Consider the following 22,456-nt stretch of genomic DNA (forward strand, 5'->3'; position numbering starts at 1 on the left):
AAATATTCCTGAATACGTTTGTTAGCTTCATAATTACAGTCCTGGTTAAGCATAAGCAAAAGTGTAGAAACATGATGCCAGTTGTTGCAGTTTCTTGGGTTCAATAGGAATTTGAATGACTAAAACGTATTACTGATTTATGAACAGGTGATTACCTGCAGTCCAGAGCCACTTTCATGCAAATATCGTTGTGTAAAGATCTGAAGAGCCCCTTTATTCCGTCCCCACGCTCAAGCTGTGCATTCACAGTGATCCCACAAAGGTTCGATGTTGCCTCAACCCAGTGTGTGAATTCACAAAGCTTTACAACGTTGTGCTATCTGAAGATAGATCCTTTCCTGGACTTTTGTAGTCTACAGATAACATCAAGTCTCTATTATCTCAAATCACTGACTGCTTTAATCAGTCTGTAAAAGCACATTTAAATACATTAGCATTTTTGGTTTGAGTCTCGCCATCAAGTCCAGTGACAAAGTTTATCATAGCCTCAGCTTCTCCAGCCACCGCATTTTTTTTTTTTTGGGGGGGGGGTTCTGCATGTCACTTGGTCAGACATTTTGGCTAGGTATCAAATCGAATATAATCAAACTTTATATATAAAGCACCTTTCATACATAAAATGCAACACAAAGTGCATTACATAAAACAAATCAACATAAAACGTATTAATGCCCTGCCCCCCTCCCCACACACACACAGACAGACACAAGCACACCACAATAGACCCAGGTTACACACACAGACACACACACACACACACACACACACACACACACACACACACACACACACACACACACACACACACACACACACACACACACACATGCAGACACACGGTGTAGACATGGCTGAGCACAGAGGATCCAGGTGAGGAAATGGTAACAGGGAGCCATCCACACCAGGAGGTCTCATAACCCGCAGCTACAAGGGGGGGGGACCATCCCGGCCCGGACGGATAGAGGAGTCCACACCACAGCGGTGAAGCCGTGGTGCAGAGCTCCACAACCATCCAGGCCAGAACCACCCCCAGGACGACCCCCCTGCAGGCCAGAGTCACTCCCAGCATGGAGGCTCCCCATGAGGAAACACTGGAGCTAAAAGCTACAAGAAAGCAGGATAAGATACACTAAAAGAGTTTAAAAAGTATAACATAACATTAAATCCTAAAAGTATGTCTAGAAAGCGAGACATTAAAAACTAAAAGAATAAGACAGTAGAATGTATAAAATAGACCATAAATAACGACTAAAACATTTAGATATAACATTGAGATAAGACAATGAAAATAAAATATGATAAAACAGGATAAACTAAAGATGAATATAAAACAGAGTAATAAGATCCAATAAAAATAGGTGTGAGCATAAAAAATGTAAAAGAGTTAAAAGAGTCAGTTAAAAGCCTGATTAAAGAGATGCGTCTTGAGCCTCTTTTTTAAAAAGGTATAGTGACAGCTAGTCTTCTCTTACCATCCCTGTGATGTACCAAGTGATTTCATTGTCTGTTCAGACCTGTATGTCATAGTTACAGCCTTCTGCATTGCCATTTCACACAGCGCTCATTCTGCCCTGTTAGTACCGTATATGCTGAGGGGCTGCAGAGCCCTCTGGTAGGTCTTTATTTAGTGCTCAGAAGTCAAGACAATGTAAAGCTCTAAGTAGCTACGTAAAGTAGTATCATTTATTGCGTTGTATAATTTGACCTGTGTGGTATAAAAAAAAAGACCCCCATACAGTTGTCAGGGATGTGAAATCTAACTAGTTGTTCTTATTATTTTCTTAATTTCTAATAGTAGGTTGTAAATATGTTTGTCTCTGCTTCAAAGTTTGACCTTTTAATATGAGGGTAAATGTTTACGGGGTTAAATATGTTTATCTCTGCTCCACAGTTTGACCTTTTAATACGTGAGTCAGGGGAGATTTACTCTGGTTTGGAGGCCGCCCACAGTGGTCACCTCTCAAAATGAAACAGAAATGTAACAGTAATTGTAATAGCACCACCAGCAGTTCCCGTTCTGTGTGTGTCACACAGCACACTCGAGTCTCATGAAGGACTTGCAATGCCCCAACAAACTGGGTGTGTGAAATAAGTTAATGTTAAATGAGTAATTCAAGCAAGCAAATCAGGATTTTTACGGCTGCATAGTGGAGACATTAACATGGAGGAGACACTAGAGCAGAAAAGTCTGACATATAACGAGCTTGTACCTTGTGTTTATTTCTTTCTTTTCTATTCTATTCTACATCAATACATCCATTGTGCTCTAATCCTTAACACTTAAGAGCCATTGCAATTGTAATTTGATATTATATGGGAAATAAAATGCAAATGATGTGTTTATCACATCTCCGTTGCGTCAGCCTCTTGACCCGTCTGCAGCGGACCCTGTTGATCTCTGGCTTAGGGAGGGGCATAATCTTTTAACACCTATCTGACAGATTTCTCTTTTGTTGGCAGATTTGAGATGCATCAGGATCTTCAGGCTGTTGTAATAGTTGTAGCAAACCGTTATGCACTTTATTTGATCTTAAAATGCAGAGTTTGGTTAAATAAGCTCACATGAGTCAGAGCTTAATCAACAAATGTATTTTTTAGTAATAAATATATGGCGTGTGCTCCTAAGCTGCACACACCCAGAAGCCGTTACTAATCAGATTACCTCAATAAATCTATGTCAGATACATTGCTCTATGTCTAGTCATGCACAGAGAGTGTGAGAATGCAGACACAAAACATGTTTACAGTAGCAGATGTATCTGTACTGTCTTCCGCACAATGCTGACATCTGCTGCTCAGGGTAAAGTACACGCAAGTCATGCAAAGACATTCATTTTGGCTCCAAAGGTACTTGTATTTGAACATATACAGTTGAAAAGCAGCTCTGTGGTTGATCTGTGTGGGAGATCAGACAATACAGGAAACACATCTTTGAATGCAGAGATATTTAAAGACAGTTTCCTGTGTTTGCCATTTACCTTGGGCCAAGGAGCAGCATTGTGACTCCTGCCTGCCAGAAGTGTAGAGCAGCAGTGACATGATGTGTGTCGAGGTGGAGGTGGGGGTGAACCAGATGTTGTCCTCCTACCATGGAGGATAAACTCTATCACTCACACCACAGGTGGTGAGAAAAGGGGGGAGCGCAAAGGGAGAAGAGAACGAGTGAGTGAGAAACCACAGCAAACAGGAAGCAGGGACCTTACAACACAATACTCGCAGAGTTTCCTGCAGGCTCACACAGATAAGAAGCAACACTTTGTTTAAAGTTGCATTTTCACCCCCAAACATTTCCCGACATCTAAAATCACATCGTGCAGTGTTTGTGAAATGCTTCTGCAGAGCAGCTGTGATATTGTTTAGTATCAAAATGTGGATTGTTGGCTAAGAATTTATGAAGAAATACAACTATTGTCAGGCTAAATTCTGCTAAACAATATGCTCATAATACAGTAAAGTGGAGCAAAATGCAAAAGCATCACGCTGTTTAGTTTTTATTTATTTATTATCATGGAAACCAAACCAACATTTGCATGTAGAAACCATCTGAGAAATAAACGAACCAAAAACTGCAGCTCCATTGGGGACTGCCCAGAGGGTCCATGTGAATTGGACGCCGTGGTTATGTTCTGGTACATGGGTGATGCATGGTCATGGATCCAAAATGGCTTTCTTATCTGGGTCCTGTGGAAAACCACAGACGTGAACCCAAGGGGGGAAGATCCCATGGTGCCAAAAAAGACAGGACGATTCCATACAGGGCCTCATATTCTAACCCATTTATATTTAAGATGAGCCCCACATACGACTGTAGGCTGTGAACTGCTATTGTTACACTAAAGATAATGTACGCTTACTTTTGGGTAAGGGCTGAGCACAAAAAATATCCAATCTTGCAAAGGTTTCCAACACAATTTTCTGCATCTGGAATAAGACACTTTACTATTATTGAATTATGTCAAATATTCAGATTCAGATTCAGATTCAGATATAACTGAAAATAGCTTAAAACCAATGATCCAAGAAGCAAGGATGGATAGATGGATAGATGGATGGATGGATGGATGGATGGATGGATGGATGGATGGATGGATGGATGGATGGATGGATGGATGGATGGATGGATGGATGGATGGATGGACAGCTCTTAAGTTTCTGATGCTGACCCACCACACTGTGATTTATGCGATCATAAACCAGAATTTGCATCATTACACCCACACATCTCATCTGCATAAAACCAATCAATTGAGCAGTAAAAATATCTTGATTTAATGGGGAAATGAATCCTTAATTGAAATATCTATACAGCCATCCTAGATATAAAAGATGCTTTGTATCAACAAACTGCAGCAGTGAAATATCATCATGTAATATGGTACTCACTTGTGAAATTGTCTAGACTACGGGGGCTACTTTTGATGGTTCAGATTTATTAAATTCAAGTCCTCAGTTAATTGATAATTCAGTTAATTCAGTTAATTTGCTCATTCGATCTTAGAAACATGATGGTACTGTAAAGTAATCTATTCCCAATTATCAATGCTGAGCTGATAGAGTTAATTCTTTGACTGGACCTAGAATTAACATGTCATCAAAGTAGTGGTATCTGACGTGCAGAAATTACTTCAGCCAATATTTTTTACAATCTTATTTTTTATACTTTTTTAAATAGATTTTGTCATTATTAAACTAAAATCAACAGGCGTAAGGTTGTAGCAGCATGACATGCAGTGAAGAGTGTTTTTGATGGACTTGACTTTTAATATGTACAGTATCAATTTCATATCATTGTTGGTATTTATGAACTCAGTCCCTTTGATAAAAGACAGGATGAACCACAGCACGTGATGTTGGTGTTATGAACTGCAGCTGATGACAGCCTAACAATGCCAATCCAGCTGTGCCCGTTGCCCTTTCATTTGCTTTAAGCATTCATTTTGGAGGCTGCAGTTTGTTGCCCAGCAGTTGCATGGCATTGGGCCAAAATGTGTTTTCCGTTTTTTCCTCCTTTCTTTTTTTTTTTCTTATACAACCCCATCCTGTAAATCGATGCTTTTGGCTGCAAATTTAGTTAATGCCATGAAGTCATCAATAATGCCATGAAGTAAATTTTCTGACCAACTGAAGGGCAGATTTATTGTAGCACTGTTGACAGTGTGGGTCCTTGATAACTAATTGTTTATTAAGTCCACATGAAGACAGTATACTTTGTGGACTTTATTTATACTCTCTCTTAACTGGAGTTATCTGTTCTGTGAAAATAAAAAAATATAAAGAAGAAGAACAGAATGCAGAATGTGGAGAGGTATTCATCTGAACGATTGCCAATCTATTTCTCCCACAAAACACCAATTTGTGGAAATAAACGAGTTGGGGGAAAAGTGGACACAAGGTCCATAGAAGCGTGTCTGGAAAACGAATAAAAGGAGGGATCGATCCTGGAGTAACACCTCCCTCTTCTGGCGAATGACGGTATTGCACGTTATTATTGCATTACAGTATTTTAATGCGGGCTGTACTGGACGGGCTTTTTTCAGCTTCCTCTTAGCTTTACTCTAATATATGAATGCATACTACAGCTTTTAACATTTGAAGGCAATTTTCAAATTATAGTGCAAATTGTTTTAATTATAACAATTAAACTGATACATACACTAAACTCATGTAATACGTTGTAATCGTGTCAGCTGACTTTTACATCAAATCGGTCTTGGAGGGAGTGACCAGTTTTATTGTCTCCATCAAACTGAAACAAAGTGTTGAAAGGGGGTCCCTCATCTGATTGGGTGCCTTTGTTCTTTCAAATGGAGGTGGCCTTCTCCCTTTATCTGGACCAAGGGGCCCTTGAGAGAAGGGACAGCTTTTACAGTAGTGCCTCACTCCTGCAACATTTCATGCTGCTTGATAATGGAGTGATTAAAACAAGGAAAGATGGCACAAGTCAGTCAGAGGGTTGACAAACCACACAGACTGAGAGAAGAGCTGAGCTGCATGCTGGTTGGTGATGGAGCAGTGGGGAAGACTACTATAATCATCAGTTACATTTTCAATGGATACAACAGCGAGTACAAGCAAACAGCATTTGATGTTTTCACTGGTAAGAGAAGTCTCTTCTTTTTTTTTTTTAAAGCTGATTTTTTTTTTTGTTTTTGCAAATAAACTGATTTGTATTAAACTTCCAGGTTTGGTTCATGTGAATGGAATCCCAACTCGTCTCAAACTGATAGACACAGCCGGCCAGGTAAATACAGCATATCAACCATTTGTGTTTGTTTTAATGACAGTTGTAAGTGCTTTGCTCCTCATCTCTGATTATTTGATGTGTCAGGAAGACTTTGGCCATCTTCGCTCTCTGTGTTACGCCCATGTGGACGTCTTCATCCTCTGCTTCAGCCTTGTGAATCCCGTCTCCTTTGACAATATCACCTCCAAATGGATCCCACAGATCCGCGCCGCCAACCAGACCTCACCCATCGTTCTGGTAGGAAGCCAGGCGGACCTTTGTCACAATGTGGGCGTCCTCGTTCACCTGGACCGACTAAACACCAGACCGGTGAGCTTTAGTCGGGCCAGGAGGCTCGCTCACAGGGTTGGAGCTCATAATTATATTGAGTGTTCAGCTCTCACACAGCACAACCTCAAAGATGTGTTTGACTGTGCTGTATTTGCTGCCATTAAGCACAAGAAGAGGAGCTCTAAATCCAGAAAGCTCAGCCCACTTGAACGTTTAAAGTCTTTTTGTGATTGTGGATGGAGAAAAATCTTCAGATTCATCTGATAAAAATGCTGAGGAGTGGAGTTAATAAACTCAGTTTGGTCAAAAAATCCCTTTTATGATGGATGTTTGTGGCAAACTAAACCTCTATGTCACAAAATGTACATAATTTGACAAATTCCCCACTGTATATTGTGCTCTTTACTACATTTGCTGTTGTTGGATTCAGGTTTTTGTTTGTTGTTTGTTTTGATTTGGATTTTTTTATTGCTGCTAATAAATGTACTTCATTGAACACTCTTCATTGTGTGTTGTGTTTTGCTTAAAATATAGACTCTGACAACAACCAACATTTAGATTCTCCTCTGGAATTTACTGTAGAAATGGAGGGAAAACACAAAGTGCCATTTAGGATAAATGATCACCTGCTGTTACTTTGAAGTGTTACTTTACAAGACAAAAGACATTTAATCCATCCTTTTGTTTGAAAGCTTAGGATGTGGACAGTTCCTACAACCACGAAGAAACCCCCTAACTGCATTTTCTTAATGTTTTTTTAAATTGTAGAAATAAAGGTCTTTACTAACATTTGTAAAGATATTTTCCTTTTTTATGTTTAACTTTTTGGCAACACGGTGGCTTAGTGGTTAGTACTGTTGCTACAGCGAGAAGGTTCCCGGTTCAACTCCCTGGCCAGGCGGGGGTCTTTCTGTGTGGAGTTTGCATGTTCTCCCTGTGCTTGCATGGGTTCCCTCTGGGTACTCCGGCTTCCTCCCACAGTCCAAAAACATGCATAGTAGGTTAATTGATTATTTAAATTGCCCGTAGGTGTGAGTATGTCTGGTTGTCTGTATGTGTGGCCCTGCGATGGACTGGCGACCGGTCCAGGGTGTAACTCCTGCCTCTCACCTGTAATGAGCTGGGATAGACTCCAGCAGACCCCTGTGACCCTGCAAAGGATAAAGCGGGTATAGATAATGGATGGATGTTTAACTTTTTAAAGCAACCACTCAAACACAGAACAACAAAATGGAAAATAGAACCATAGTTTTTTTTTTAATCATTGTGAATCTTAAGATTGCTTTTACATTTTTGTAATTCTTTTCATTATGGTAGGGTTGCCAACTGTCCCTTGAAAAACGGAATCGTCCTGTATTTATAAACTAAAGTATGTGTCCCATATTGAGCTGAAAAGGGACGCACTTCGTCCCGTATCTGTGAGTCAAAAAATAGTCATAAAATGCCAATGGAAAATGGCATTGAGCTGTTGAGTTCATAAGTTATTTTTTTCCTGTTTTACTACTTGTAGCCTACAGTCACGGCCTTTGGGGCACAAATATGTTTACAAGTTTTCTACAGACTTTCTATTTGCACTTTTGTTGTTATTGTTATTATGTGCACTATTACAGAATTGATTTTCTGCTTTCTTTCTATTGTTTTATATTAATTTATAACATTTTAAGTTAAGCAGGACAGGTTTCTGTTTAAGAAATATTCTTATTTTATTCAGTTCATTTTGTTATTTTGTATTAAAGTGAATTGCTGGATAATCATTTTTTCCATGTGTTCATGGTATTCAAAAATATGCATCTAATTCAATTCAGGTTCAAGTCAAATAGTTAAAAAAATCCTTTCACTCACAAAAAAAGGGCTAAAAAATTGAATGGAGTTGGCAACCCTAATCATAGGCCACACAGCAAATTGCTATAAAATTTAGTCATTTTAGTTAGTTTAAGTTTATTTCAGTCATATATACCTTTCAAGGCAACAAGGAAGAAACAAATTTTACAATTTGACTGAAAAAGGCTCAGTCAGAAGCAGAGCTTATTAATGCCCGCCTACTACACAACTAAAGCTACACGATACATGGTGTCAAGTGGGGGGAAAAAAAGAACAAAAAACAAACAAAAAAACAAACATATAATATATACTGTACATACACTTGCATACATACATGTACACACATAGATGCATATACATACACATACATATCTCTTTTCCCCTTTTTTCAATTGCAGCCATAACTCCCATATATAAATACACATAATGATTTTTTGAACATAAAGGAAGTACAATTGCTTAAGTTTGAGATCAACACTATTCCACAGCTGGACCCCTTTAAAAGAAATACATCTTCTTTTAACTTCTTTTATCGCTTTTGGTAACAAAAATCTGCATCCATCTCTTAACACATATTTACTCTCAGACGCTATGAAAAACTTCTGCACACAGTGTTTTATTTTTTGCTTTAAACATGATTTGCATTGTTCTATAATAAACCAAGTCTCTAAACTTCAGAATATGAGAATTTAAAAATAATCAATTAGTATGATCATAATATCCTGCTTTATTTATGATGCGTATAGCTCGTTTTTGTAGTAAATCAATTTGATCAGTTATGGTTTTAAACGTAGATCCCCATAGTTCCACACAGTAAGTTAAATAAGGAAGTATCAATGAACAGTAAATTAAGTATAAACTTTTACGATTTAGCATGTATTTGGTTTTGTACATGATTGCTATTGATTTTGAGATTTTCCCTTTGTAATTGTAAATTGTAAGGGTCAATGATGTGAAGCCTATATTTTCTGAAAAACAGATTTTTTTTCAATTCAAAAAAGGTTTAAAAGGATAAATAAATACCATATATGGACTCACTTGAATTTTACAAAAAATACTAGTTATTTGGGATTTTGTTGTTGTTTTAAGCGTCAAAATGTCATGTGATGCGAACGTCTGACCATGATTCTTGTCTTGAAAACTTTTTTTGAAATCATTTTAAATGTTTTTAAATCAATCTTCTGCCCTATCTGGCATGATTTACGAAGTGTTTTGTAGTGTGTAAGATTGCAACACATTTGTATTTATATTTCCATCATAATATACAAACAAGGTTTGACTGATGACGTCCATTTTATGAAATATCATGTGGCGCAAACATTAAAAAAACAACAATTTTTGTATAACACTGAAAACTTGTAAAAAAAAGATGTCAAGATGTTAAGGAAATTAATTTATTTTAATATGAATCATGGTTGCACCACATGACCTTTTTTAAGGCTAGAGCCAATTCATCTTGAAAAAAAACTAAATTTAAAACTTTTATATGAATTTATGTGTACACAACATTCTTAATGTTTGAACTACTGCAATACATATTCTTTTTTATTATTATTTTAAAATTGACCTGTTGAAAATCCTTATTCGTCATTGACTAGGGTTGCCACCTTTCAGAAATAGAAATAAGGGACACCCCGATTTCAGCAGCGCAGGCGCCAAAAAAAGGGACATCCCCAAAACTTCTAAACTGCATAGAAATGTATTTATTTTATATGAAAAAAATGCTTTGATTTAAAAGTTTAAAGTGCTTTAATAGCATTTAACTTGCGTGACTGTACAGACAGCCAACCATACTAGCTACTGAAATAGCCTCCCATGATGTGTACGTCCATCAGCCCAGATGTAGAATATAACCTACAGGTGAAGGTCGGAACATTAGAATATGGTGTAAAAGTTAATTTATTTCAATAATTCAACTTAAAAGGTGAAACTAATATATTACACAGTATCATTACACGCAAAGCAAGATATGTTAAACCTTTATAATTTTGATGATTGAATGGTTTATTGATTTCATAATATAGAGATTTTTTCATTTGGGGTTTTCATAAACTGTCAGCCATAATCGCCAAAATTATAACAAATAAAGGCTTGAAATATCTCACTTTGAATGTAGTGGGAAATAATATATTTGTTTCACCTTTAGTTGAATTTACTACGAATGAAGTTTTGCAATATATTCAAATGTTCAGACATTCACCTGTATATTATGACATAAATAAATTGGTCTGTATTGGTTCAATACGGAACGCAACTTTTATTTCCCAATTAGGGAACAATTCCGTATTTCAAGGGACGGATGGCAACCCTATCATTGACCCCTAAACGTGAAACGGTGGGGTGGCACAAAACTACATTTCCCATAATGCCCCTGCCCTCGGCTCGCCTCTGACCCTGTGACTGAAATAATCTGATCAGCTGATGCAGCTGGCAACAACAACACAACGTAGCTGCTGGAGCAACCTGCCAGGGAGGGGGCTGAAGAACAAAACAATGACACTGCTCGGAAGGATTTGCGCTCAGTAACACTTTTAAAGTATTTTAAATAGCCATCGCGTGGATTTCCCTCCCGGTCAAACGCGAGTGTTACGTGGATATCCGAGTTTTAGACGCTGTTAGTGTTTTTATTATTGTTGCTGTTTGTGTGATTATTGCAGCTCAGGCGGCTAGCTGGTTTGTTAACGACGGTGAAGTGTTGGGGCTTGTCTCCTTGATAATTACAGCTCTTCCTCGGGAAATGTTCAAGCTGTCCAGCTCGCTGTAAGCTAAGTATTCCTACTTAGATGACAAATAATAATCAGAAACCACATTTCCCAGGGAGCTTTGTGTCTCAGCTAGCCGGCTAGCCTGCTGTTAGCATCGACGTTTTTATAATCAAGAACTCATTTCCTTTGTTGGTACCAGCTGCTGCTTGAACATTAAATATTGTAGATTTTTTTTTGCGTATTCTCTGTTTTTATGTCGTGCTTCACTTTATTGCACGACTAAGTTAATTGCCTGCGGCTCCTCTGTTAGTTTTCTTATTATGCTGCACCAAATAATGTTACATAAAAGTGGTTAAATGTCATCCTAAGTGGACACATTTGATAAATTGTATCACTGTGGAGACTATTTTTAAGCATGCAGCTGGTTTAGGTTTATTTTATTTATTTTTTGTTTGTTTTCATCATTGAATTTTCGACTTTTACTTGAAAGTGTGGAAGCTGCTCTAGTGAGATCTCGTCCTGAATATAAACTCTCCTTGTAAGAAACAATGAGTGGGCATGGCTCGTCCTCTGAAAAGGGAGTCAACACTAGTCTAATTTGTCAGGAGAGTTATGCGTGTGGGGGCTCAGAAGAGGCTGCATTTGAATGTAATGACTGCAAAAGCCTTCAGTGTGTTCGCTGTGAGCTGGAGCTCCACAGCCAGGAGCTGCAGAAGAACCATGAGCGGGTCCAAGTAGGTCCTGGCCACGTCCCCTACTGTGACAACTGTAAAGGGGGTCCTGGGGATGGCGGAAAGCGTCACAGGTCTGTGGTTCGCTGCCAGAACTGTAAGGTTAACTTGTGCCAAGACTGTCAGAAACGCACCCACAGTGGCAGCAGCAAGAAGAAACACCAGCTCACTTCTTATCCACCACAACCCAAACCTGAAGAGGCCACCTCTGTCCAGATGTGTGTCCAGCCTGCTGTTCAAATAGCTGATGAGGCTAAATCTAAGAGGGCAAAACTGTTGGAGAAAGTGTCCAGTTTTCTCTTGGTTGATGAAAATGAGGAAATACAGGTGAGTTGTGCAAGTGACATTTTTGTAATTTTTTTTCCCGAGTGCATATTAACAGAGGTGGACAGAGTACTCGACCCCAGTACTTGAGTAAGAGTACAAATACTATTGGTCAAAATTTACTCCGTTACAAGTAAAAGTAGCTCAGTCAAAATATTACTCGAGTAAGAGTAGAAAAGTACTTGCTTTTGAAGGTACTTAAGTATCCAAAAGTAAATGCTTTTAAATTTACTTTAAGTAAAAGTAAGAGTAAATTTCTTATTTTCCACATCAGTAAATTACTATATTTTTTCTAAATTAAATTAAGGATCTTTTAACTCTTGTTTCTGAGAATTAACTCTTTGAAACCAGCTGCACTGATGTGCTGCTTTTAGAACCACAATGTTATATAAAACCTGCAGAAACACCAAAAACAAATCGAATGAATGGGATCATAAGAGGACAGCAGATGATGCAGAGTTTATTAACAATCATGAACTGAAACCAAATGAACCTGCACCATCCAACTAAGTCTGGATCCCCCTCAAAGACCACTGCTTTACAAAAAACTACATCTCTGCTTTCAATAACTCAATGTTGAAGTCACTTAACTTTACAGGAAGGACATGTACCAGTACAATATAGCAATATAGAGCATAACAAACTGTCCTTTGACAAAAACAGTTTGTGTCCAATAGGATTTTAGGGAAGAAGAAAAAAGAGCAGACCTGAAAGTAACGAGTACTTTTCAGCCTTCCTAGAAATTTACTCGAGTAAAAGTAAAAATATTTGTCTTGGAAATGTATTCAAGTAAGAGTAATAAGTACCAAAGAAATCTAATACTCAAGTAAAGTACAAATCCTCTGGATATGTACTTAAGTACAGTACTCAAGTAAATTTACTCCGTTACTGTCCACCACTGCATATTAATACATTTCTCAATTTTTCTTCTCAAGATTAAAGATGATGCTTCGTTCATAAAGAGCCTCAGCTGCGGTGCGGACCAGCTGCTGAAAGTGGTGTCCATCTTCGGTAACACAGGAGAGGGCAAATCTCACACCCTGAACCACACGTTCTTCACGGGCAGAGAGGTGTTCAAGACCTCTCCCACGCAGGAGTCGTGCACCGTGGGAGTGTGGGCGGCATTCGACCCCATCCATAAAGTAGTGGTCATTGATACGGAGGGGCTGCTTGGGAACAGTTCCAAACAGGGACAGAGAACCCGCCTCCTACTCAAGGTGCTCGCCGTTTCTGATCTTATAATCTACCGCACCCATGCTGACCGCCTCCATGACGACCTTTTCAAGTTCCTTGGTGATGCCTCGGATGCTTATCTGAAGCATTTTGCCAAAGAGCTTAAAGCCACATCAGCCCGCTGTGGTCTGGATGTCCCACTGTCCACTTTGGGTCCTGCGGTTGTCATCTTCCACGAAACTGTCCACACTAAGCTGCTCGGCTCAGGTAAAACATCATCCCAGTTCTTTCTGCTGTATCTCCCATAAAATATAGACGTTAAAACCTTTGGACAGAACTTTATTTAAATCCTTTTATGAATTGTGATTCTATGAATATCATTTTGCATCACTGTTTAAGATGTGAGGCAGACCCTTTCAAAAAAACCTGATGACTAAACTATACACACTTTAGGAAATATCAGTCTATAGTAGTGGTACTGTGGCCTTCTATCATTTTGACAAAAGTGTAAACACATCTTTTTGACTGACAGGAACTGCTTCTGCAGTGACAGGCTGTTTCCTCTATACATCCAGTTTTTACAATGCATTTTACAATGCACCACTGTTAAAACAATTATAATGCATTTACAAACTATTATTCGATGAGCTACATTACTTTTATACTCCTTGTCCTAGGGTATAAAAATCTTGTGCTGTGCATCAGTTCGCCACTTTTTGAAGTCTGTTGTGACGGGGTGAAAATGCTCTGACTCAAATAAGAAAACCTGACGTTCACCATGGTGTATTACATTACCCATGTGAGGCCTGCAAGTTATTTATTTCAACAGTAAATAGAACCTTATGGACACTTTTTACTGTTTATGAGGGGGAATAAAAAACATTCAAAATACAACTGTAGTGAGTGTGCTGAAATATGAACGCATGCTGGTATGACCTCTGAACACTAAGGATGATAAAATTAATTCAAATGAGTTAACTGCTGTTCAGTTGCCTCAATTGACTAAATAATGTCAGTTTATTGCTGAGATATATCTTACCAACTCTTGCCTGAAACAGCCAACTGGTTGTTTTTTATTTGTGGTGTGCCACAGTAAGCACTAGGGCAGAATATATGCAAATGTATTTCATAGTGATGTAAAGTAAAGCAGGAAAAAACAGGTCTGCAAATGTATAATTTCTAACAAACCAACCAAGTGACTTTTCCTAAAACAACTAAAAAACAAACTGCCTTTGCAATCTTGTTGACCTAAATGTTCTTTGACCTTAGATTAGCTTTTTTTATTCTTCCCCATTCTGCTGATATGTTAGCTATTCCACACCAAATATAGCGTTACGTCTCTTAATGTAACGATTCGATATACTTTAACATTTTTACTTTCCTTGTTGTTTCTATTATATTGTGTGCAAACTCTATTTTTATCAAGCTTTTGTGCTTACATAAAAGTTCATTATGATTGACATTTCTAAAAGAAAAGTATTTATATTCACAGCTTCTTTAAATTTAACACAAAAAGACATTTTTATATTAATGTGCACAGTTATATTTATGAAACTGTACAGTTTTATGCATCTAGCCCCTGATGTATTTCCCTCACGTCATAATTCAAACAGCAAACCTCAGTATTTAAAAAAACTATGTTTTTCCAACAGTATAATCATTGCAGATGATGGCAATCTCTATTTTTGTTTTGCTGTAGATAAATCATCCGACTCAATAGATCGCCTGCTGTTGGATCGCTTTCGTAAACTGTCCCGTTACCCAGAAGCCTTCAGCTCTGTCCAGTACTGGGGCACACAGACTCTGAGTCCTCCTACTGACTTCCGCGGCCTGCAGAATAAGCTGGAGCAGCTCCTGGATAACAATGCCACCCGCTCCCCACGCACCCCTGTGGTCATCTATAAAGCCCTGCAGGTGGAGCTGCATGCAGTCTAGAAAGATCTGATTTGCATACAATGATCTGAATCAGTCATAGAATATAGTTCACTAGTTGGTTAACATAGACTTTGTTTTAATATCATTTGGTCCCTGATGTCTTTGCAGGCACTGAGTGAGCGCTTCAATGGGGAAATTGCAGGTGAGCTTGTAGCGCACAACAGCTTCTTTCCTGATGAATACTTCACCTGCTCCAGCGTGTGCTTCAGTTGTGGGTCAGTTGGTCTTACCTTTTGTAAAAATGATCAGATTTAATATGAATGTTTCCTTCATTCGGTTTGGTTTTCATTAACATCTTGCATTCACTGCATTCGTCCCAGATCTGGCTGCAAGAACAGTATGAACCATTTAGGAGAAGGTGTGTGCCATGAGGCGAAGCATCGCTGCCGTTACTCTGCTCAGTTTGACAATCGCATTTACACCTGTAAGGTGAGCGTGAACCTTAAACTTGATCTCTTGATCCCTCTTTAGCCGCTGCACGCTAATGATTCTTTTTCCTTTGTTGATGAGGACTAAGTTAAAATCGTTTTTTATTGTGCATTGGTGTCAGGCGTGCTATGAGGGGGGGAAGGAAGTGATTGTTGTGCCTAAGACATCCGCATCCTCAGACTCTCCATGGCTGGGCCTCGCCAAGTATGCCTGGTCCGGGTGAGTGGCAGGACTCAACACTTCCACTGAATTTCATTGTTGCAGTTGACTGTAATGTACAATATGTTGAAAATTCATCATCACATTATCCATATCTCAAAAACGAAGAAAATATTACAATAAATGGTGGTCTGTGCATCACTACTCTAAACGTCAATAGCGTTGCGATGAAAGATGGGAAACAGACATGTGTTCAAAATTTGGGATTTGGACAAAGAATCCACAGCTTATATTTAGCTATAGCTAACTATGATATCACATATGGCATGTTTTCCTAATATCCTGCAGTCAACACAAATGTATAAATTACCAAATTTAATAGCCCCAAACCACAACAAATCATTCATTTCAGGGAAATTAATAAAGAAATCAAAGAGGTTGTCTAGTTATAATCCAAGTATATTCCAAGTCATTAATGTTGTATTCTTTTTTCTATTACTCAAACAGAAATACACATATGTTCATATTTATATAGTTAAAAGTGTTGTGCATTTTCTTTAAAATGCATATTTAGGTATGTTATTGAATGTCCCACCTGCGGAGTGATTTATCGGAGCCGTCAGTTTTGGTACGGTAATCAGGACCCCGTGGACACAGTTGTTCGTACCGAGATCCAGCATGTTTGGCCAGGGGTAAGAAAAGCAAACAGGCAGATTTTTTTAGCAGTTTTTCTTTCAAATATTGATTTTTTTTGTATAGACCTAGACTTATTGTCAAAGATAAAAATGTCTGACTTTGGTGATTCCGCAGTACGACGGCTTTTTAAAGGACAACAGCAACGCTGCACAGCGGGTTCTGGACGGAGTCAACTTGGTGGCCCAGTCTGTGTCAGAGCTCGGTGTCAAACCTGCCAAGGCCGTCACCTCTTGGCTGACAGATCAGATAGCCCCAGCCTACTGGAAACCCAACTCCCTCATCTTGGTGAGTGACACGCAGCCCAACCCTCTCTGCCACCAACAGCCAAGTCAACACTTTCATATCCAGAGGGATGTTTACTGTCTGCATTGCTGTTACACAATCTGTGTGTGCAGCTCACAAGTTAAGACACAGGTTGCGTCATGCTTGCGTTAGCTCCAAGTAAAAAAACAGCATGTGCTGTTTTTTTTGTTGTTTTTTTTTTGGTACAAGGTGTGCCACAAGTGTGACGCCGTCTTCCAGGATAATGACACCAAGCATCACTGCCGGGCTTGTGGGGAGGGCTTCTGTGATGGCTGCTCCTCCAAAGCTGCACCCGTCCCTGAGAGAGGCTGGGGTCTTGCCCCTGTCAGAGTGTGTGACGTCTGCTTTGAACAGAGAGCTACATATGCAGGTACACCCTCTCATAGTATTATCCTGCTATTCTTCTTCTTGTTTTATGCTGCCATTTAATGTAAATGTGAGCATAGCATTAGCAGGTGTTATTTAATTATGCAGAGGTGCTCGAGGCAGAACTTGAGGAGGAGGATGGTGGAAATCTTGCCAGGAAGGTTGGAGAAGCAGTCAGCAACACACTCGGCGTCGTGGTCACTGCTATTGATATCCCTCTGGGTGAGTATTGGCAAAAACCTAAAGGGTAATGTTTAGACGCAGACATGCATCGCCCAGTGAATGAGAAAATACATGGATGCAGTGCCCCCTTATGGTCGATGTGCATCATTGTCATTTATGGGTTTTTAAAAACGGTGAGAAAACGTGTAAATCCAGTTGGTGATAAATAAGGTGCCTAAAGGGAACAAAGAAGTCGCTTGTTTTTGACACTTTTTATGGGATGAAGGAGGGAGAAACCTCAGTAAAGTTTATATTCATTATATGAATATAATGAATGCTTTGGCAAAAGGTGAGTTGACTGTGAGTGTGAACCAGTAATGGGACTATGCTATTTAACATGGAAATGACAATATAAATAGAATATACTTTGCGCAATTCATGGAAATGTATGTCGTACTTGTAAGGTTGTCCTGTCTAGAATAAGCTACACATGGGAAAAACACGGCCGGAGGGCCTGAAGTAAAACCGTCCTCAAAAGAAAACAATGTAAACATTTTGTTGACAACGCTGTCGATATATTGACCAAACTTAAACTTTGTTTGGCCAGTGAAAGGTCAGTAGTGACGTAGTTTGATAACAAAACCTAGAAGACCTAGAATGAATGCTTGAGAAATGAGAAAACTTGTTCTTGCTCAGAAAAATTGTGATTTATAAACAGATTTTGTCATCAGAATCAATGAAAGGCCAGTGTTTGATAAGATGTTCTCTATCTTAGTATGCCAACTATAGAATAAGTGTTGTCCTTAATGTGAAAAGAAGAAAAAGCTCTTTCAGGTCATTTTATAGACAAAATATTTTCACAAACCTGTCTAGCATGGAATTGGCTAAATGCTGCTGTAAAAGCTGCACTGGACAAAGTATGTGTTTTTTTTTTCTTCCTTTTTTTAGACATTAGTGCAACTTCACCACACTGCAGCTCTTTGTCTCCTGTGACTTCTGCCTTGTTTGCAGCAGGGCAAAGCCAAAGTCTCTGCAGCAACATAAACACAAACAAGTGCTCCTCAGGTGTTTGATGCTGCCCTGAGATGGCAATAGGTTGCTACAATGAAAATGTGTAAAATACAAAATCCAACCAGAATCATGCCAGCACCATCAAACTAATCAAGCTCCAAAACTTTTCTGACATTTCTTCCTGCAAATTCAACATTGCTGTTCGTTTCAGAGTTATTGGCAATGATTTGAACGAGTTTCTTACACTCCTCACTGAGTTTTCACTACTGGATCTGCCAGTTTGATATCCTTTTACATAAAAAAACTCAAAAATTCAAATTACTCCAGTTTGGAGAAAATCATTTTTATAACAGCCACTAGAACAGATTTGTGTCAATATCATCCAAAAATCTGTTTTAAATTAAGTTACCTGGCTCTGCTGTGTGGAAACACACTGACTGAAGCAGTCATTCAAAAAAAAAAAAAAGACCAAACCCTGATTTCTTAACCAGAAGGGACACACTGTTTGTTTGATTTAAATAAGCTGAAGATATTTATCTTGTGTACATTGGGTTATTACATAAGTCTCCTGTTGGCCCGTAATTGCTGCCGAAGAGCTTAGACAAATATGTTTTTGATAACCTGATATCCTGCTGAAACTGTCTGCATATGACCGTCCCGAAAATACCTCAAAGGGAGGCCTGCTCCAATCACAACAAAATTAGCCCACTTACTTACACCTCCAAATCTTGTTTCAGCGTTTCCATGGTCACCGAACCAAAGACAGAGAAGGAATTCATGTTCCCTTCAGTTGTGGTGCAATTTAGACATTAGTGATGAAATGTAAGCATGTGTGAAACTAAAACCACTCCAAGCGAATAAAGAGACAGTTCCTTAAAATGGTATTTGATCAAGGAGGTTGGATCCAGGTGGCTTTAGTGTGGATTTTCAGTGTGTATCTAAATTTAAGGAGTGGTCATACTGTGCATTTTTAAGATGTTTATCCTGGATTGATTTGGCTGAAAATAGTTTCAAATGAACCAGCAGGAAACTAAAGAAATACTTTTTTGCACTCATGGATCAAAGATATTTATATGACGATAAGTCGGTCTCTGAGGTCCTAATATTGTTCTCTTTTGGCGTCAGCACTCTTTGGCAAGCAGGGTTAGGCAACTGGCTGTAGATATTAACATTAGAGGCATATCAATGAGTGTATTTCTGTTTCGTCGTCCCTCTAGGCCTCGTGAAAGACGCAGCTCGTCCTGCCTACTGGGTGCCGGACCAGGACATCCTGTCATGCCACAACTGCCAGCGTGAGTTCACTGCCAAGCTGTCCAAGCACCACTGCCGCGCCTGTGGCCAAGGAGTGTGCGGCGAATGCTCCCCGGAGCGCCGGCCGGTCCCATCGCGTGGCTGGGACCACCCCGTGCGCGTGTGCGCCAGCTGCAACCAGAAACCTGGAGACCTTTAACTTTGGGGGGCGGGGGCTCTCCTTCCTCGGAGCACAAGAGAGAACCGCTCACTCAGCTCGCAGTCTGGCAACTGTTGAAGCATACCTCAGTTACTCCAATGGTTCTGTTTTGTATCTGTGGAAAGGAAATAGGTAGAAATGCATAGAATATTTACCAGATTTGGGCTTTCAGAGTTCCTGTGGCCTTCGTGGATCAGTATTGGGTAACTTGACTGAGTGTGAAAACTGCATTTCCACTCATTATATTCACAGGCTCAATATTTTGAATAGTATTGACACAGATGCTTTGTTTTTCCGTTACATAAAGCGTTTGAGCTATTTTTCTACTATTATAAAATATTTAAAAAAATCTTATCATTTCATTATTATTAGTTTAAAGCTGAGATCATCGGTGGTTGGTGTGATCAGTTTCCTTCTCATTATTGAGTGTAGTTCCTCCTCTGGCATCGTACATGTAATGGCAGAGATATATTTTATATTTGCGCAGGCACAAGTGCAATTTCCATTGCATGCGTGCATAATAGCATTTTAGTTTTTGCACTAAGCCTTTTTTCAGCTGTTATAGGCTGTTGCTTATCACGGGCAGAAGCCACATATGATAGCATAACCAGTTCCAAACGTAGCTGAAGTCTACAACAGTAGGTCTTCATCCGGGAAATCTGGTGTGCCAAAAATAATTCAGGTCACTGTGTCTGTGCTGGTGTAATATTTATATTCTATCTTGTTATTTGTGGTCTTATGAAGACATAGAGGTGTGTTGAAAACTATGTACTGATGAGGAGAGGATGAAAAAAAACAAAAAACAAAAAAGTAAGTCCTCCAGCATGCATGGCCTTTTATTTGCTCAGAGGATGCTCTCTGAATAAACCTCACTATCTCTTTTACCTGGGGGGGCATTTAAGTGTGCACATCTTACAAAATGTATGCATTTCAGGTTCAAATTTGTTTTCATGGCATGTTTGATTTAATTCTTATCCGTGCATTTACTATCTGCTTGGCTGTACGGAAACGAGGATTATCCAAATTTCTCTTCAAGCTAGTTTTGCATATTCCGTTAAGATCTCAGTCTCTACAGTCACAGTTTGATCAGATAACAACTCATGACATACATGATTTTTTTTTTCCCCAGCTCATCACACCTTGTTTTTGTCACTCTACACTCTGTCACTCTGTTACTGGAAGCTATTGTATATTTTCTTAAGCATTTTTTTAATTTGTTACTATTAGGATATGTATATTATTGTGACAACTACAAAGTACCCTAACTACCCTTTTTCTTTCAGTCATGTTTTTAATATCAGCGTTGCACAAGAATACTAAATGTGGCAAAGAGAACTTGTTGAGCCATTTTTAATGACATGAGTTTCAGCTCGTCTTGCATCATGACTAGTTTTGTGTTGTTAAGCAACTAAACCATTACATGTTGGATGTCATACAAAGCACAAGGTGATGCCTTTTATGTTAATGCTTGTATCTAAATGTTTCAATCAAGAAAAAAAAAATTGGGTGTTTGGTCAATTGTAGGCTTTGCGTATGAAGTTACTCTTCCTTTTGCTCTAGCATGGATTTTTTATTTTTATTTTTTTCTGATGTCAGATGAGAGGATGATGCATCTGCTTGGTCTCAAAATAGATTTATCTGTCCGAATGTTCCATCAAACGCACCCTCTTCTGATACGCTAATGTTGCACAGGATAGAATAGGAGAAACCTTTAGATTACTTGTACTGGAGATCATTCCCATCCACATTTTGTGCTGTCTGTTTGATTACATCTCCTGTGAGGTGTCTGTGAGGTAACATTTCCTCCAGTTTCTTTCGATCAGAATGGGTGCTACTGTCAACATCCCCTTTTCCACAAATCAAGCAAGAATGAGTGCTGTACTTTTAAAATGTTGGAATCCAACTTGAGGAAATGACGTGTGAATACTTGCTAAACTGCTGGAAGATTTGCATAAGATTAAAGCTGTATCAGCACCGCTTGTCAAAATGTTAATTTGGAACTGCCTCCTTGTTTTGTGTGTGTGTGTGTGTGTGTGTGTGTGTGTGTGTGTGTGTGTGTGTGTGTGTGTGTGTGTGTGTGTGTGTGTGTGTGTGTGTGTGTGTGTGTGTGTGTGTGTGTGTGTGTGTGTGTGTGTGTGTGTGTGTGTGTGTGTGTGTGTGTGTGTGTGTGTGTGTGTGTGTGTGTGTGTGTGTGTGTGTGTGTGTGTGTGTGTGTGTGTGTGTGTGTGTGACCACTTACAGTACTGTAAGTGGGAGGAATAGATTGTGTGCATGCCTGTGTGTTATTATGAGCCTTGCTTCCAACCCTCCCCAACACTGCAGCTTCAGATAAAGAGAAAATACTCGTGTGGTGCTTATTGATGATGATAAATAATTTATAATTATTTTAATAAATAATTAATCTCAAGCTTCCATGTGGGTATTCCGTGCCATTTTCTGTAAATGGGTCTAATGACGCTAGAAGTTTCACTTCGGCAAACTTCGACAGAGTGAGGGTCTCTTTAAAAAAGAAAAAAATGCTGTTATTCTGTTGTGTACAATATGAATACAAGGGAAAACCCTTTAAAATAATTTTGACAGTTTACCCTGTTAAGCCACGCCCCCTGCGCCCATGCTGCGCTCCCATTGGTCCACGAATTCCCCCCGAGCTCTGATTGGTCCATTCCCGTAGGTTTCC

The 22,456-nt window shown here is 39.1% G+C and overlaps 2 protein-coding genes across 2 annotated transcripts; both read left to right on the forward strand.

The window, feature by feature from the left end:
* Positions 1–5,931: 5,931 nt before the first annotated feature.
* LOC133462159 (rho-related GTP-binding protein RhoV-like) lies at positions 5,932–6,778 on the forward strand. Its single transcript, XM_061743299.1, has 3 exons — positions 5,932–6,097; positions 6,183–6,241; positions 6,329–6,778. Exons 1-3 carry the CDS (start codon positions 5,932–5,934, stop codon positions 6,776–6,778), a joined length of 675 nt encoding a protein of 224 aa, XP_061599283.1.
* Positions 6,779–10,768: 3,990 nt separating this feature from the next.
* LOC133462791 (zinc finger FYVE domain-containing protein 1-like) lies at positions 10,769–22,137 on the forward strand. Its single transcript, XM_061744232.1, has 11 exons — positions 10,769–12,098; positions 13,031–13,535; positions 14,968–15,182; positions 15,312–15,418; positions 15,524–15,632; positions 15,754–15,851; positions 16,366–16,483; positions 16,602–16,772; positions 16,980–17,160; positions 17,265–17,378; positions 19,547–22,137. Exons 1-11 carry the CDS (start codon positions 11,589–11,591, stop codon positions 19,777–19,779), a joined length of 2,361 nt encoding a protein of 786 aa, XP_061600216.1. The 5' UTR covers positions 10,769–11,588; the 3' UTR covers positions 19,780–22,137.
* The last annotated feature ends 319 nt before the right edge of the window (positions 22,138–22,456 follow it).

This window comes from Cololabis saira, chromosome 16, assembly GCF_033807715.1.
Source record: "Cololabis saira isolate AMF1-May2022 chromosome 16, fColSai1.1, whole genome shotgun sequence".
Taxonomy (NCBI): Eukaryota; Metazoa; Chordata; class Actinopteri; order Beloniformes; family Belonidae; genus Cololabis; species Cololabis saira.

What these genes read in the sequence shown, in the direction of transcription:
- LOC133462159 (XM_061743299.1), top strand. Translation starts at nt 5,932, where the DNA reads ATGGCACAAGTCAGTCAGAGGGTTGACAAACCACACAGACTGAGAGAA. An exon ending in AGCATTTGATGTTTTCACTG is followed by an intron (nt 6,098 to 6,182) that starts GTAAGAGAAGTC and finishes TTAAACTTCCAG; the next exon opens with GTTTGGTTCATGTGAATGGA. An exon ending in TGATAGACACAGCCGGCCAG is followed by an intron (nt 6,242 to 6,328) that starts GTAAATACAGCA and finishes TTGATGTGTCAG; the next exon opens with GAAGACTTTGGCCATCTTCG.
- LOC133462791 (XM_061744232.1), top strand. Translation starts at nt 11,589, where the DNA reads ATGAGTGGGCATGGCTCGTCCTCTGAAAAGGGAGTCAACACTAGTCTA. An exon ending in ATGAAAATGAGGAAATACAG is followed by an intron (nt 12,099 to 13,030) that starts GTGAGTTGTGCA and finishes TTTCTTCTCAAG; the next exon opens with ATTAAAGATGATGCTTCGTT. An exon ending in AGCGTGTGCTTCAGTTGTGG is followed by an intron (nt 15,419 to 15,523) that starts GTCAGTTGGTCT and finishes CATTCGTCCCAG; the next exon opens with ATCTGGCTGCAAGAACAGTA.